This window comes from Nicotiana attenuata, unplaced genomic scaffold (genome assembly GCF_001879085.1).
Source record: "Nicotiana attenuata strain UT unplaced genomic scaffold, NIATTr2, whole genome shotgun sequence".
Taxonomy (NCBI): Eukaryota; Viridiplantae; Streptophyta; class Magnoliopsida; order Solanales; family Solanaceae; genus Nicotiana; species Nicotiana attenuata.
Genome location: NW_017670325.1, coordinates 959,696 through 973,273, shown reverse-complemented (window position 1 = coordinate 973,273; position 13,578 = coordinate 959,696). Strand labels below are relative to the sequence as shown.

The 13,578-nt window shown below is 37.9% G+C and overlaps 1 protein-coding gene across 1 annotated transcript; it reads left to right on the top strand.

Annotated features, from left to right (window-relative positions):
* The first annotated feature begins 9,823 nt into the window (after positions 1-9,823).
* Positions 9,824-11,533, top strand: LOC109237903. Its single transcript, XM_019404300.1, has one exon. It carries the CDS (start codon positions 10,026-10,028, stop codon positions 11,238-11,240), a length of 1,215 nt encoding a protein of 404 aa, XP_019259845.1. The 5' UTR covers positions 9,824-10,025; the 3' UTR covers positions 11,241-11,533.
* The last annotated feature ends 2,045 nt before the right edge of the window (positions 11,534-13,578 follow it).

Sequence of the window (13,578 nt, the reverse complement as noted above, 5' to 3'; positions counted from 1 at the left end):
TTTTAATTCAAAAAAGCTTGAGTGGAGCCCACCAGTCCCACAAAAAGTAAAGATTCCCGGTCCCACGTGCTAGCTAAGGTGTTATCTCGGACATTGTTGCTTGTTTCAGCTCCAAATCACAAAATTTTCGACTTTCTAAAAACCTTAAATCGAGGTATTCCGACTTAGTTTTTGTTAAAACTTGTATAAAAAAGGAATTTTTACATTCCTATGCCACATAGAAAACCTTATTACCCTCAATGTTTAAGGTTTGACTTAATTACACTTAGTATACCAAATTACCAATTCTATACCATAATTAATTAAGGGTATAATTAATTGTACGTTTTTTACTCCTTAATTAAAGGAATCTGAAAATTCTTCTTTGTTTATATGAGAACAGAATTTGAAGTGCTTAATCCAGGCATTCTTGAATGCAGATTCCTCCAATATTCATTCTTCGATGCAATAAGTTTCTCGTTGAAGCCTGATCCAAAATATTATTTTTGGTTCTTCCATATATTCCAGATGATGCTATTAGTTGTGATAGAAAATCAGTAGCAACTTTTGGTGAATAAATACTGCATTTCTTGGGAATGTTCGGTAATATTAACTGGAAATCTTACCTTAACATTTCCCAATTCAAACATCCATCAGAACCATTCCAGTTAGAGATAAGATGAAAACAGAATCAATTAGCAACGGAGAATATGCTAGATATATACCGAAAGAACATATCTTTCAGTATATTTTCTACAAAAATTCTACAGATATACAACAAATCAGTTTAAAATTGTATAAAGCAGTATTATTTGTAAGGGTATCTATATAATTACTACATTTATACTAAATTGTAGACTGTTTTTTGCAGAAGATTTGTAGAAGTTTTAGTCGTTTTTTATTTGTGAAAATAGAAAATAAAGCATCTACAATCAGAATACAAATAATCTACAATTTATCTACAAAATATCTACAAACTGGGTACATTGAATTTTAATATCCCAATTCCCATCCAATTGTAGCTTAATTGGTATTTTCGATATAATTGCGTTTTTTGTAGAAGATTTTGTAGAAGTTTTAGTCGTTTTGGATTTGTGAAAACAGAAAACAAAGCATCTACAATTAGAATATAAATAATCTATAATTTATCTACAAACTGGGTACATTGAATTTTTATATCCCAATTCCCATTCAATTGTAGAATAATTGGGATTTTTGACATAATTGCGTTTTTTCAGAAGATTTGTAGAAGTTTTTTTTTTTTTTGTGAAAACAGAAAATAAAGCATCTACAATCAGAATACAAATAATCTACAATTTCTGCAATATGTCTTCTTCTTCTTCGAGTTTCAATCAAAAATTCAGTCAAAACCAAGTCTAATCTTCACCAAAACCCCTCAAAATTGAGATATAAACTCCAAACCATATTCCCGATTATTTTCAACAACACCCAATCCAAACAAATAATGATTTTTGAAAACTCAAATTTGAATTCAAAGCTTTCAAGCTTTTTAATGGCTGTCAATGATGGAATTGCTGCTCTCTTTTCATTTGCTTTGTATTACTGAAATTTGCGATTGAGAAATAGAGAGAGATGTTGAGAGAATGTCGACGAACAGAGCTTTTGCAGAACTGATTTCTACAATTTGAAATTGAGCTTCTGATTTTGACGAACTGAGCTTTTGATTTGTGTCTTAAGCGAAAATATCGAAGAACAGATCTGAGCTTTTGAACAGATTTGATTTCGACGAATTGAGCTTTTGAACAAATTTGATTTGTGGCTAAATCAATTAGAAGATTCTGTTTCTGAATTTTAGCACGCCTAATTAGGAAGATTCAGCTACTAATAATTAGTATTTAATGAATGGTATAATAATTGTAGGAAAAATGTGAACATGGCGGGTGAATTAGAAACTGTGCACATTTTTGGTAATAAAGTTTCATATATGGTATAGAAAGGAAAAAATCTCTATAAAAAATGCATATTTGTTGTTTTTTATGTGCTCTATGCTATTTTGTGATTGTTTTGCGATTTAACTAATTTGTTGTTTATTGTCCGACTATAATATCAATGTGCTAAAAAAATAGAGAAATTGTTATTAGTTGTTAAAAAAATGTTAATTAGTTACTTCTTACTATGGTATATGTAATTTCGTGATTGTTTTGTGATTAAATTTTTTTTTTTATTTTAATCCGTTAGATTATTAATTTGCTAAAAGACTAGTAAGTTATTACTTTAATGCCCTGTAGTGGTATCTTGTGGCCTAATGTAGTGTTCGTATTTGTAATGTAGTGACCTTTTAGCGTAGTAAACGTAGTTCCCTTTAGCGTAGTATCCTTGTAGTTATAGAAATGAATCATTTAAGCATCTCTTATTCCCAAAAATACGTNAACGCGGGGACTATCCGCGAACGCGAAGAAGGGAAAGCCCACTGGTACGCAAACGCGAGCTCAGTGCCGCGAACGCAAAGAAGCAAATAACTGGGCAAAAATTGCAGAAAATCTGCTACATCTCCTAAGTCCAAAACCACCCCGAACACCTCCGAAAACACTCCCGAGCCCTCGGGGCTCCTAACCAAACACACACCCTAACTCAACAACATCCTACGAACTTAACCGTGCGATCAAATTGCCAAAATAACATCATATACATAGAATCAAGCCTCAAATCACATGGTTTTCTTCTAAGTTTCATAAACTTTCAAATTTGGAACCTTTAGTCTGAAACACGTCAAATGACGTCCGATTTCGACCAAATTTCACAGAAAGCGCTTAAACCATATATAAGACTTGTACCGGACGTCGGAACCAAAATACGAGCCCGATACCACAGTCTTTTAATCAATTTTCATTTCTATTTTCCTTAATAATTTCAGAAAAACAATTTCACAGAAAAATTCTTTTCTCGGGCTCTAGACCTCGGAATTCGACTCCGGGCATATGCCCGAGTCCCATATGTTTCTACGGACCCTCCGGGACCGTCAAATCACGGGTCCGGGTCCGTTTACCAAAAATGTTGACCAAAGTCAACTTTAATCATTTTAAAGCCACATTTTGGAATTTTTTTTCACAGAATTTAACATATAATCTTTCCAGCTACGTGCCCGGACTGTGCACGCAAATCAAGGCAAGTAAAAATGAGGTTTTCAAGGCCTCGGAAGCACGGAATGAAAGAGAAAACAGGTGATGACGCCTTTGGGTCGTCACATAATTAAATCTTGTATAGTTATGAATATTAATTATTTAATTTTAGTATAGTAAAAAATAAGTTAGTAACAAGCAAACAAACATATAAAATAATAAAACTAACATGTATAATAATAAACTAACACATAAAATAACAGACCTGTTGAGTGAAAAATCGGAAATTTTTTTTCATCATGAACATAAGAATTCAGGATATATTGGTGCTACTGGGCCTCAAATATCGTGTCTAGAACCAAAATGTAAATATTTAATAATTAAATCATGTATAGTAAAAAATAGGTGAATAACTAACAAACATATTAAATAATAAAACTAACATATAAAATAATAAAACTAATATATAAATCAATAAAACTAACATATAAAATAATAAAACTAACATATTAAAGTAACGTATAAATTATAAAATTATCATATTGAAAATGAATCAACCTAATTAACAATATAGTAAAAATATCGAATAAAATTTAATATTCAAGGTATTGCAATATATTTAAGCAGTGGAAAAAAAATAATGCAATTAATTTTGTTCAATTTACAGTGGTTGTCATGGAGGTTCCGCCTTTGCATCCTGGATCTGCCTCCCTAGAGCTACTACTGCTACAGGCCGAGCATAGGTCTTCCTACATATGGGAAGGGGAGTTATTGGCCTAGGCTTTACGTTGTAAGAGAATAAACGATGTGTTGGACTTTCTTAAGGAACGCCAGCTCCATCCCCGTGTAGTCAGACGCCTACAGGATACGAGTTTTTATAGGATCATTGAGATCGGCCGACTGCAGCTGGATTGGTCGTTGATCACGGCTTTGATAGAGCGATGGCGACCAGAGACGCACACATTCCATTTGTCCATTGGCGAGGCCACTATCACGCTGCAGGACATTGAGGTCCTTTATGGGCTGCCGGTTGATGGACTTGATGTTGCTTTGCCGCAAGGCATGAGAGATTATACAGGAGCACAATACCTGGAGACTTTGTAGAGGCTCACCGGTTTTCGGCCAGAGAATGTGGGTGTATTGGTTGCGACTAGTCATCTTTCGTTGACACCCATCCGGCAGCATTTGGAGGCCATGCATGATGACATTGCTTATGATACACCGGAGGTTCATATTAACCGGTACACGAGGTCGCTGTTGTTACGTATATTTGGAGGCGTATTAATCCCGAACACTTCGGAAACCTAGTCAGCTTGAGATTTCTTCATCATCTTGAGCGGCTAGATGATTTACCTCAGTACTGTTGGGGTGCTGCTGTTCTTGGTTACTTGTACCGGCAGATGTCCAGGCATGAATGGGCACCCAGCGAGACGTTGCAGGATTAATGCCGCTGCTGCAGGTGAAAACATAGTCAAATACTCTCTTCATTATAGCATACATCATAAAAATATACCTTAAATTTTACGTCCAAATTGTACATTAGGTTTGGGCCTGGGAGCGGTTCCTGCAGTTTCGGCCACCTCTACAACCCATAGCTCAGGATGCACCACCTCCTTTGTTTTAAAAGGCAGAATTAGGACTCGCCCCGGGACGGAGCACTCGTAAAACGCCCCTGTGTTTATGTGTGGGGCTTAGTTCTGTGAGACTTACGCCTCGGCCATTGGGAGTTACGCCCCGGACACGTCCGACGCCCAGCATACTAGGCTCGCCTAATAGAACTTTATGCAATTGTATGTAACTAACCTTGTAAATCCTCAATTTTTCTTAATAAATCGTTGACTATTCAAAATTACTTTTTTCTTAATCATAAATTTTAAAGTTGAGAGTATTTTATGTCATAATTAAAGTATAAATTATTGCACGTTATCCACTAAGACTGCTATGATAGTTAATTAAATAAATCTTTCATTTAAAAAGCATTTATTTATTAACTTTTGTTATGTCTTTACTATATAATAGTCCATATTTTTTTATAATTATTTTTTTAAATATTATTTTTTTTCACGTTTATGAGATACAATACTTATTAATTTAATAGTTCAGTATTAGCAAGTAAATATTTACAAATAATTAGTTATCATGGTATTGTAGTGTATGGTGAATTATGTGTCACTTTATTAACTTGTTGAAACTTAAAAATAATAATGCTAGAGAATCATATTTAAATTGTGAATTATGTTTTTATATACATTGTCTTTCAAATAGAAAGCATATTAAATAAAGGAGTATTTTAAGAAAAAAATCAAATAATAATATTGAAATTCTTTCAAGATTCATTACTCCTTAAGAGATACATATAAGATGTCGTATCAAATACATTACTTTTGATGTTTGAATTGTAACGACGTTGCAGCTAATTTGCATATTATGATATGTCATATTTTTCGTATTATTCATAGTTGAATTATAAATTATAAATATTTTAAATATATTATTTGTTATAATTTTATGATTTTAATGTAATTTTTATAATTATTTTTTATTTGATCTATTTTAAAATTCTTGAAATGAGTAAAATTTAAAGATCCGTGGGACTTACGCCCCATGTCTCAGGGCTTACGCCTCGCCTCGCCTCACGCCCCCGCCTATTAAAATATTGACCACCTCCACCGTTTCTCCCTTTGGCTAGGAGGTGGGTTAAGAGGCGGGGATACGGACGCGAGTACGAGGCTCGACATAATCTTCCATATTGCAGCGTTTTGTTGGATTTATTGGAGGACGCGCAGGTAATTCTATAGTTAAGTTTACTTGGCCTTGATTTATATGTTTTGCGTATACTTACGGTTCCTGTTTTTACGCGATAGTTCATTTGGACGCCATATAGCGACGCGGTAATAGCTAGTTTGCCCAATTATTGCTCGATCGGGTGACTTATTTGGAGCTCTTCCGTCCCATTGATATGTCTCGATATTGTCAAGCATCATGCCACCGAGCGAGTCCCTCGCCAGTTTGGTCGACCGCAGCATGTACCTCCACCGCCCGCTTAGGTTAGGACACATTACCAGCGGGATGATCGTTCAAGGGTTGACCAGGCATATAAGGCATGGCTAGAGGCGCAGATCGAGACTTGGGACCAGCGGCGTGACCTGATTCCACCACCCCCTCCAGCCCATCTTATGGATGGTGAGCATGCATATATCGGCCGGTACCACAGCATTACCCGCTTATCGTCGGGAATCCCGTTCATCGCGCTGGCGGTCGGTTCGTTCCATACGTCGAGAGGCATAAGGCGCTAGTATGTTATTTGGTATACCTAGTTATAATGTTAACATTACCGTTTTGGCTGGCTGGCTACAGATTTGGCTGCCCGGACATTGCAGCGAGCTTGGGATGATGAGCGTTTAGCACACGAGGCTGATTATATGGCGCCAGTGTAGTACCATCATGGGCCAGCAGTGCATCCTAAACGTGGTCGGCGTGGCAGGGGTGTGCCATGAGGCGGGGGTGTGCCACGAGGTAGGGGTGTCGTACGAGGTCGTGGGGGTCGGCGAGGAGGTGGGGGTCGGCGAGGAGTCAGTCCCCAGCAAGGGGGCGTTGAGGCACCTCTTGAGGATTTTGGAGTTGATCAACCGGGTGACCACCCTGATCCTAGTGATATCCCGTCATTTAACTTGGGGCTTACTCTAGGGACTTTGCAAGTGACCCCGTCAGCTCCACTGTCGATTGCGAGCATGGCCTTTACCTCACATGACTGGGATGCGTTGTTTGCTGACCCTCGGAGGCATCGACGGTTGCTGAAGCTCGTCTGGTACGAGATGTAGTGGGCGCCGACTTAGTTATGGCTCACCACCGAGGGATGCTGAGGATCTTCCACGGGATTTAGTTAGTTTGTATTACTATTACTTAATTTTTGTGTTTATCTCATTGATTAGTCATAAATATCTAAATCATATTTTTTTTTGAAGTCGTCATCCTCTCCCGTCGCGGAAGCCACTAGGTGCGACACTTACATGTCTGAGACGGATGAGTATTTTCAGGAGCCCGCTGCGACCATGGTAAGACATTTTAATTATTTTTATGCAATCAACCCCTATATTACTATTATATATTTCATATACTAAAATATGTCATTGTTCTGTAGGTTACTGATGCAACGACAACCCCTTCTACCGAGCATGCCAGCCTTACTGATGATCATGCCGAAGCTCATCCTCCGATAAAGAGCGTGGTGATGAGGATGATCCAGATAGTGTTGCCGGTCGGGATGGGATGCGCCTGAGGCCAACGGCTGCTTTGAAGCATAAAGGATGTGGGACACATTGATTTTTTTTCTATTTTATGTACATATGACATTCTATAAATAACGAAACCTAATTTTATTGTTTACATTATCTATGTATTATGTTTTTATTTCTTCGGTTCTTCGTTATTTTAATACTAAAACACAAACACAAACATATCAACTTAACATAATTTAAATTCAGTACAACTAATGAAAATACAAGACACGAAAAACATAAAGATAAAATACTACACTCAACACATACATGTCATTGTTTAGTCACTACCGCCTAGTATTCTCTGCTCCAACCACTTAAATTTCTCTTCCAGCCTATTTTTTCTTCTTCCGCCTCTTTTAGTTTCTCCTGCAATGCCGCAATTTCTCATTTAATTTCAGACTCACGGCTTTAGTATTCACAGTTCATATTCCAAATATACTGCAAAGATTCTTTGTAGCATTCCTGCTCAATGGGTTCATCATACCATTCCTCAAAATTGCAATAATTTTCGCAATTGCCTCCAAACCTGTTTACACACATCCAGTATCTGCGCCTAACATGACCATCGGACCAACATGACTTCATCATACAGCGTTTGCCACAATAACACATTGGTTGGTCATTGCGTCCAGACATTTGTTAACGCAAAAAAAAACCCTGCTTTTATGGAAAGTTTTGCTATTTGTTTTGGTTAAGCGCAGATAATAACTAAAATGCGCTAGTTATTTATAGGCGAGGCAACACACATAACGTAGTATTCAATCGCGCTATGTTTCGCGTGCTGAAGATTCTTTCGAGTACAATACAGCTTTTCCAAGCGAGCAACTTTTTACATCGACAAGACAACCCACATAACGTAGTATTTAACCGCGCTATGCTTCGCGTGTTAAAGATTCTTTCCGGTACAAAATAGCTTTTCTAGGCGAGCAGCTTTTTACATCGACAAGACAACTCACATAATGTAGTATTTAACCGCACTATGCTTCGCGTGTTAAAGATTATTTCGGGTGCAATACAACTTTTCCAGAAGTTATTTTTTGCAGGCGAGCCACTTTTTCATACTTGTTAGAAATAGTATAAGGAGTCTTATTCTGTAGATTCGTCTATAAAAACTTGCGTCTTTTCTGAAATTTAACTCAAATCTTGCTCAAATCTACTCCAAATCACTTCACTTTTAAATTTTTAACTCCTTTGCTTAAGATTGGGAAATTTCAATCGATACGCGGTAGCTTCGACGAGCTGGGACGTGGAAGTGAAAACCCTAAACTTTAAACCCTACCCTTCTTTGCTACTCACTATCTAAGGAGCAAATCTGAAGTCAGTTCTCAAGTCCCAAAAGCTCGGGGATTGAATACCCCTATGTTCCAAGTGACTAGTTTGGCTGGTGATGCGTTCACCCACTTGCACGCTTCCTTGCAAGCACGAAATCCTTAGTTCGCCCGCTACCACACGGGCCGGTGTACTCTTATCGCTAATGTTGTACTGAAGTATTAATGTTAATATCAAGAAGCCTCTCTACCCTATCGGGTAGGGGTAAGGTCTTGCGTACACATTACCCTCCCCAGACCCCACCTGGTGGGATTTTACTGGGTAGTTGTTGTTGTTGTTGTTGTTATTTTTGGACATCAAGTGGAGGTACAAATATAGGGTAAAGAGCTTGTGCAAGCTAAAGTAAAAGGTGTGCCTGCAATATTAGTTGTCTTCGAAGCTGAATGGCAATGGGAAAAGAAGCAGGGACTTTTGACAAACTCATGCATATCACAATTCTAGCATGGTATGGTAGGGAGGCAGTTGGAATGTAGGGTGTCTGAACAAGAGAACATAACTGGTGGCTACTGGAACAAAGGTTGGAATTTTGAAGCCAATGAAACACTACTTGGAGTAAGAGCACATTCAATGAGGAGCTTTATACTCTAGAGCTTAAGAAAGGTTAACCGAAATAAACGAAGTGACGAAGAAACTTAAAGAACTAGACGATGAAATTGTAAATGTAATCGTCTCGTAGTCTACAAATTGCTAGGACAGGTATAGGGGGTGGCGTAACGTAGTAGAGGGTAGTTTTACCTTTAGGTAATAGTTTAGTAGTTAGGGTGCCGTTAACCCCGTCGGTCCAAACGTTCCGTAGTAAGGTTCGGTTACGTAACCGTAAAAAACGTTTTAAAGGTTTACGTAAAAGGTAACGTTTAAATTCGTTCGGGTTTAAACGAGTTTACGGTTACGGTTAAAAACGTTTTAAACCGTTTTTTTTAAAAAAAAAACCCCGTTTTAACTTTACCGGTACCCTNCTTGTAAATTATGAATGAAATTATCCTTTACTTTTTACCCTAATTTCTCTTTCTTTTTTTTTTTAGCTTAGTTTAGTCGTAGCTAGTTTTTTCTTCCTTTGAATTTCAGTTTTCGTATCATATAGGGAGAAAACAAAAAAAGAAAAAGAAGAGGTCAATTTCCAAAATCTATAAAGTGGGACACCACTCCAGAAACTTGCTATAAATATCCTTTACCTTTCTTTAAGATCTCAAATCTCAGCTTCTCCTTTTTCCCAATTTCAATTCTCCACCCTCTCTACCATTCCAACACACTCACTTTTGCTCCATTTCGCCGTTTCTGTTAAAAGCAATACCGTTTTTTGTTGTTGTGATCGGTCCTTTTTTAATTCTTTTCTGACCGGTACTGGAAAAACACAATAATGGTCGACGTAGACCGAAGGATGACGGGACTGAATCCGGCTCACTTAGCCGGCCTCCGTCGTCTCTCCGCCAGAGCCGCGGCTGCAGCACCCTCTACACCGGTTCCTCCCCGTAATAGTCTCCTTTCTTTCTCCTCCCTTGCTGATAAAGTCATCTCTCACCTCAAGACCTCCGGTATTCAAGTCCAGGCTGGGTTATCTGACGTGGAGTTCGCCAGAGCTGAAGCTGAGTTCGGGTTTGCTTTCCCACCAGACCTAAAAGCGGTTCTCTCCGCCGGTTTACCCATCGGACCCGGTTTTCCTGATTGGCGCTCTACTGGTCCGGCCCGGTTCCAGCTTCGTGCTTCTATTGATCTACCTATCGCTGCTATCTCTTTCCATATAGCTCGTAATGCTCTGTGGTCCAAATCTTGGGGTCCTAGGCCATGTGACCCTGAAAAAGCTATCAAGATTGCTCGAAATGCGCTCAAAAGAGCTCCACTTTTAATACCCGTTTTCAACCATTGTTACATTCCTTGTAATCCTTCTTTAGCTGGAAACCCTATTTTCTACGTGGACGAGAATCGGATTTTCTGCTGCGGGTTTGATTTATCAGATTTCTTTGATCGTGAATCATCTTTGTTCCACCAAAGTTCAGATCCTCAGATTCTCTCTAAACAACGCTCTCTTAGCGAAAAATCAGCTGGTTCATCGTCCAATTTTTCACGAAGGAGTCTCGATACGTTCTCCGGTGGTCGGACGCCGCGTTGGGTGGAGTTCTGGAGTGACGCCGCCGTAGATCGGAGGCGTAGGAACTCGAATTCGTCGTCTTCATGTTCGTCCTCGCCAGAACGGTATTTCGAAATGCCAAAGTCTGAAATGCCGAAATGGGTCGATGATTACGTGGATAAAATCGGGTCGGTTTTGAGAGAAGGCGGGTGGGATGAATCGGACGTAAAGGAGATGGTACAAGTTTCAGCCTCTGGATTCTTCGAAGGGGAAATGATATTGTTGGATAATCAAGCAGTTTTGGATGCTCTCTTGGTGAAAGCGGATCGGTTTTCGGATTCGCTCCGTAAAGCCGGGTGGAGCTCCGAAGAAGTTTCTTACGCACTTGGATTTGATTTTCGACCGGAGAAAAAGGAGAAGAAACCGGCTAAGAAGCTGTCACCGGAGTTAGCGGAAAGAATCGGGAAATTGGCTGAGTCGGTAACTCGTTCGCGGTCATTATCATAGAATCGTTTTACAGGCTACCGGCAAACATCGAGATTCCTTTTTTTTTTTCATGTTCTTTTTTAGATTTTGGTAACCTCGGGTTTGGTATATGCCTCTTTTTGGGCACAATTGATATTCAGATGGAAAAAGGTAGCCAAATGAAAAAGAAAAAAAAAACAAATACGCGGTTGATGTATTATTAAAAGTACAAAGAAATTCAAAGGTGGAAAAGATACAAGAAAGTGTATTAAGTTCTCACTTACTTTTTTCCATATATTGGAATATAAAACTTGTTGGTAAAAATGTTAATGTTAGACAGCTGCAAATATGTTAATGAATGTTTTCGTTTGTTAAACTTAAGTAATAATGCTGCATGTATAGTGCTAAGGTTGCACAGGTTTCGAAAGGAGGAGTGCACGTGTGTCCCTTTCTGAGGAAAAAGAGACGTTGCTTTTGGGGTCCCTCACGAAAACTTAGCTTATATCAACTCAAAATCAATGGCCTAAGCTATAGGTTCGAGTTTTTTTGTATAGGGGTGGGACAGTTTCATTGCTTTCGAGGTAAGCGATGGCCACGGCGTCGTTTCTATAATTGTCAGTGGCTCATCAGTGTAATAAATGGTGATCCTCGTGCTGTTTGGCAAATTGTGCGGATATTTGATTTAAAAATTTGTTTGTTTGGCAGGAAGATTCAGTAAGAAATTTCTGTTAGTTTCCTCCTTCCACCAAAACCCTTTTCCGGGGTGCACAAAAGCTTATTTTTATGTGGAATTAAATATATATGTAAACATAGAATTTAAATTAGTGAACGTACATTTATTCGAAAACTTCCATTATTACACGGGAGTAGCAAATGAAAGGGAGGGACTATTCTTTTGAGGCACTGTCTTTGAGTAGAGACACTGAGAAAGGATAGCGATAGCAATGTGAATTGGGGGGTAGCATATATTTGTGCCTTGGAACTTGGGATGGTAAAGAGAAATTTCTTCTCTTTGTTTTACTTCCTTCGGTCCAAAATAAGTGATTTTTTAGATGTTTTCACACAGATTAAGAAATCTACCTTTTAGCATTAATTAATAATGGAATTGACCATATTNAAAGTAAAAATTAATTAATTCTATTCTTAGAATACGTAAGGTAAAATACTACTTTAGTTTACGGAACCAAACGTAAAAAAGGTAACCTAAAAATCTACTTTATTTGGACCGGAGGGAGTAATATTTTTAAAGGCAGAGGAAGGCAGACACATAAACCTTCTCATCGTTTTGGCTTTTAAGAGACACAACAACGAGGTGCTGCTTTGCTTTTGAAACTTCAATTGTTCCTGCTCTATCTCTCTCTCTCTCAATTCCTTTTCTTTCCCTTTTTTTTCTATTGCTTTTGTTTTTGTTTGGTCTCTTCATTCCTTTCCTGCCCTAAAATTTTCCAAATATTAGAGTTGGAGGGTCTCTTTGTTCCCACAGTTGGGAATTAGCACTAGGGATTTGTCTTTCGAAAAGAGTGTTTAGTACTAAAATTAAATCAATCTCGTTCACATTTTGTCTTCTTTTCCATAGCTCATTGTACATGTCAGTGCGATGGGATTTTGTCGAGAGATTGCTTGCTTGGTTTTCACGGACAGATTAGTCAACTTGTCCTTTTAACAGGTTCTTAGAAATTTTATGGGATCTCTACACAAATCCGGCTATATTAATCTTTTTACTTTTTTTCTAGTTATATACATAAATTATACACATATAATACGTAAATTAGGCATATCGCATATTCTTTGACAGAATTTCCGGGTACATGTGTTAGCCGGAGTCCGGAACCTACTAAATATTATATTTTTGGACTCAAAGTACATTAATAAGTGGAAAAAAAAAGTTACCTTTCTATGTATAGCGTCTAAATAAAAGACGCTATACCTTAACGGTAACTTTTGCCATTAAGGTATAGCGTCTTGTATTTAGATGCTATATTGCCTGACAATTTGACGTGACTGCATAGCGTCTTCATTTTATACGCTATACCTATAGCGTCCAAAAACAAAACGCTATACCCTGATTATGGACCCACCAATAATTTAACTGACATAACAGTAATTTAAATGAGTATAGCATCTATTTAAAGAACGCTATACGTCAAAAAATTTCCATATCCCGGGCTAGCCATTTCCTATATAAAGTGGTTAGGATTTTAGGAAAATTCGTTCACATAAAATTCCACTCTCATTCAATATTTTCTTGTTGTTAAATTCTTAAGCATTTTTTCCGTAATGTCTGAAGAGCGTAGAATAAGAGTTCCATTATATTGGGGGGTGAGGTTGTGATGGAGAATAACTCTGTGAGGTATAGTTTATTCCATAGGGTCATGTTAAA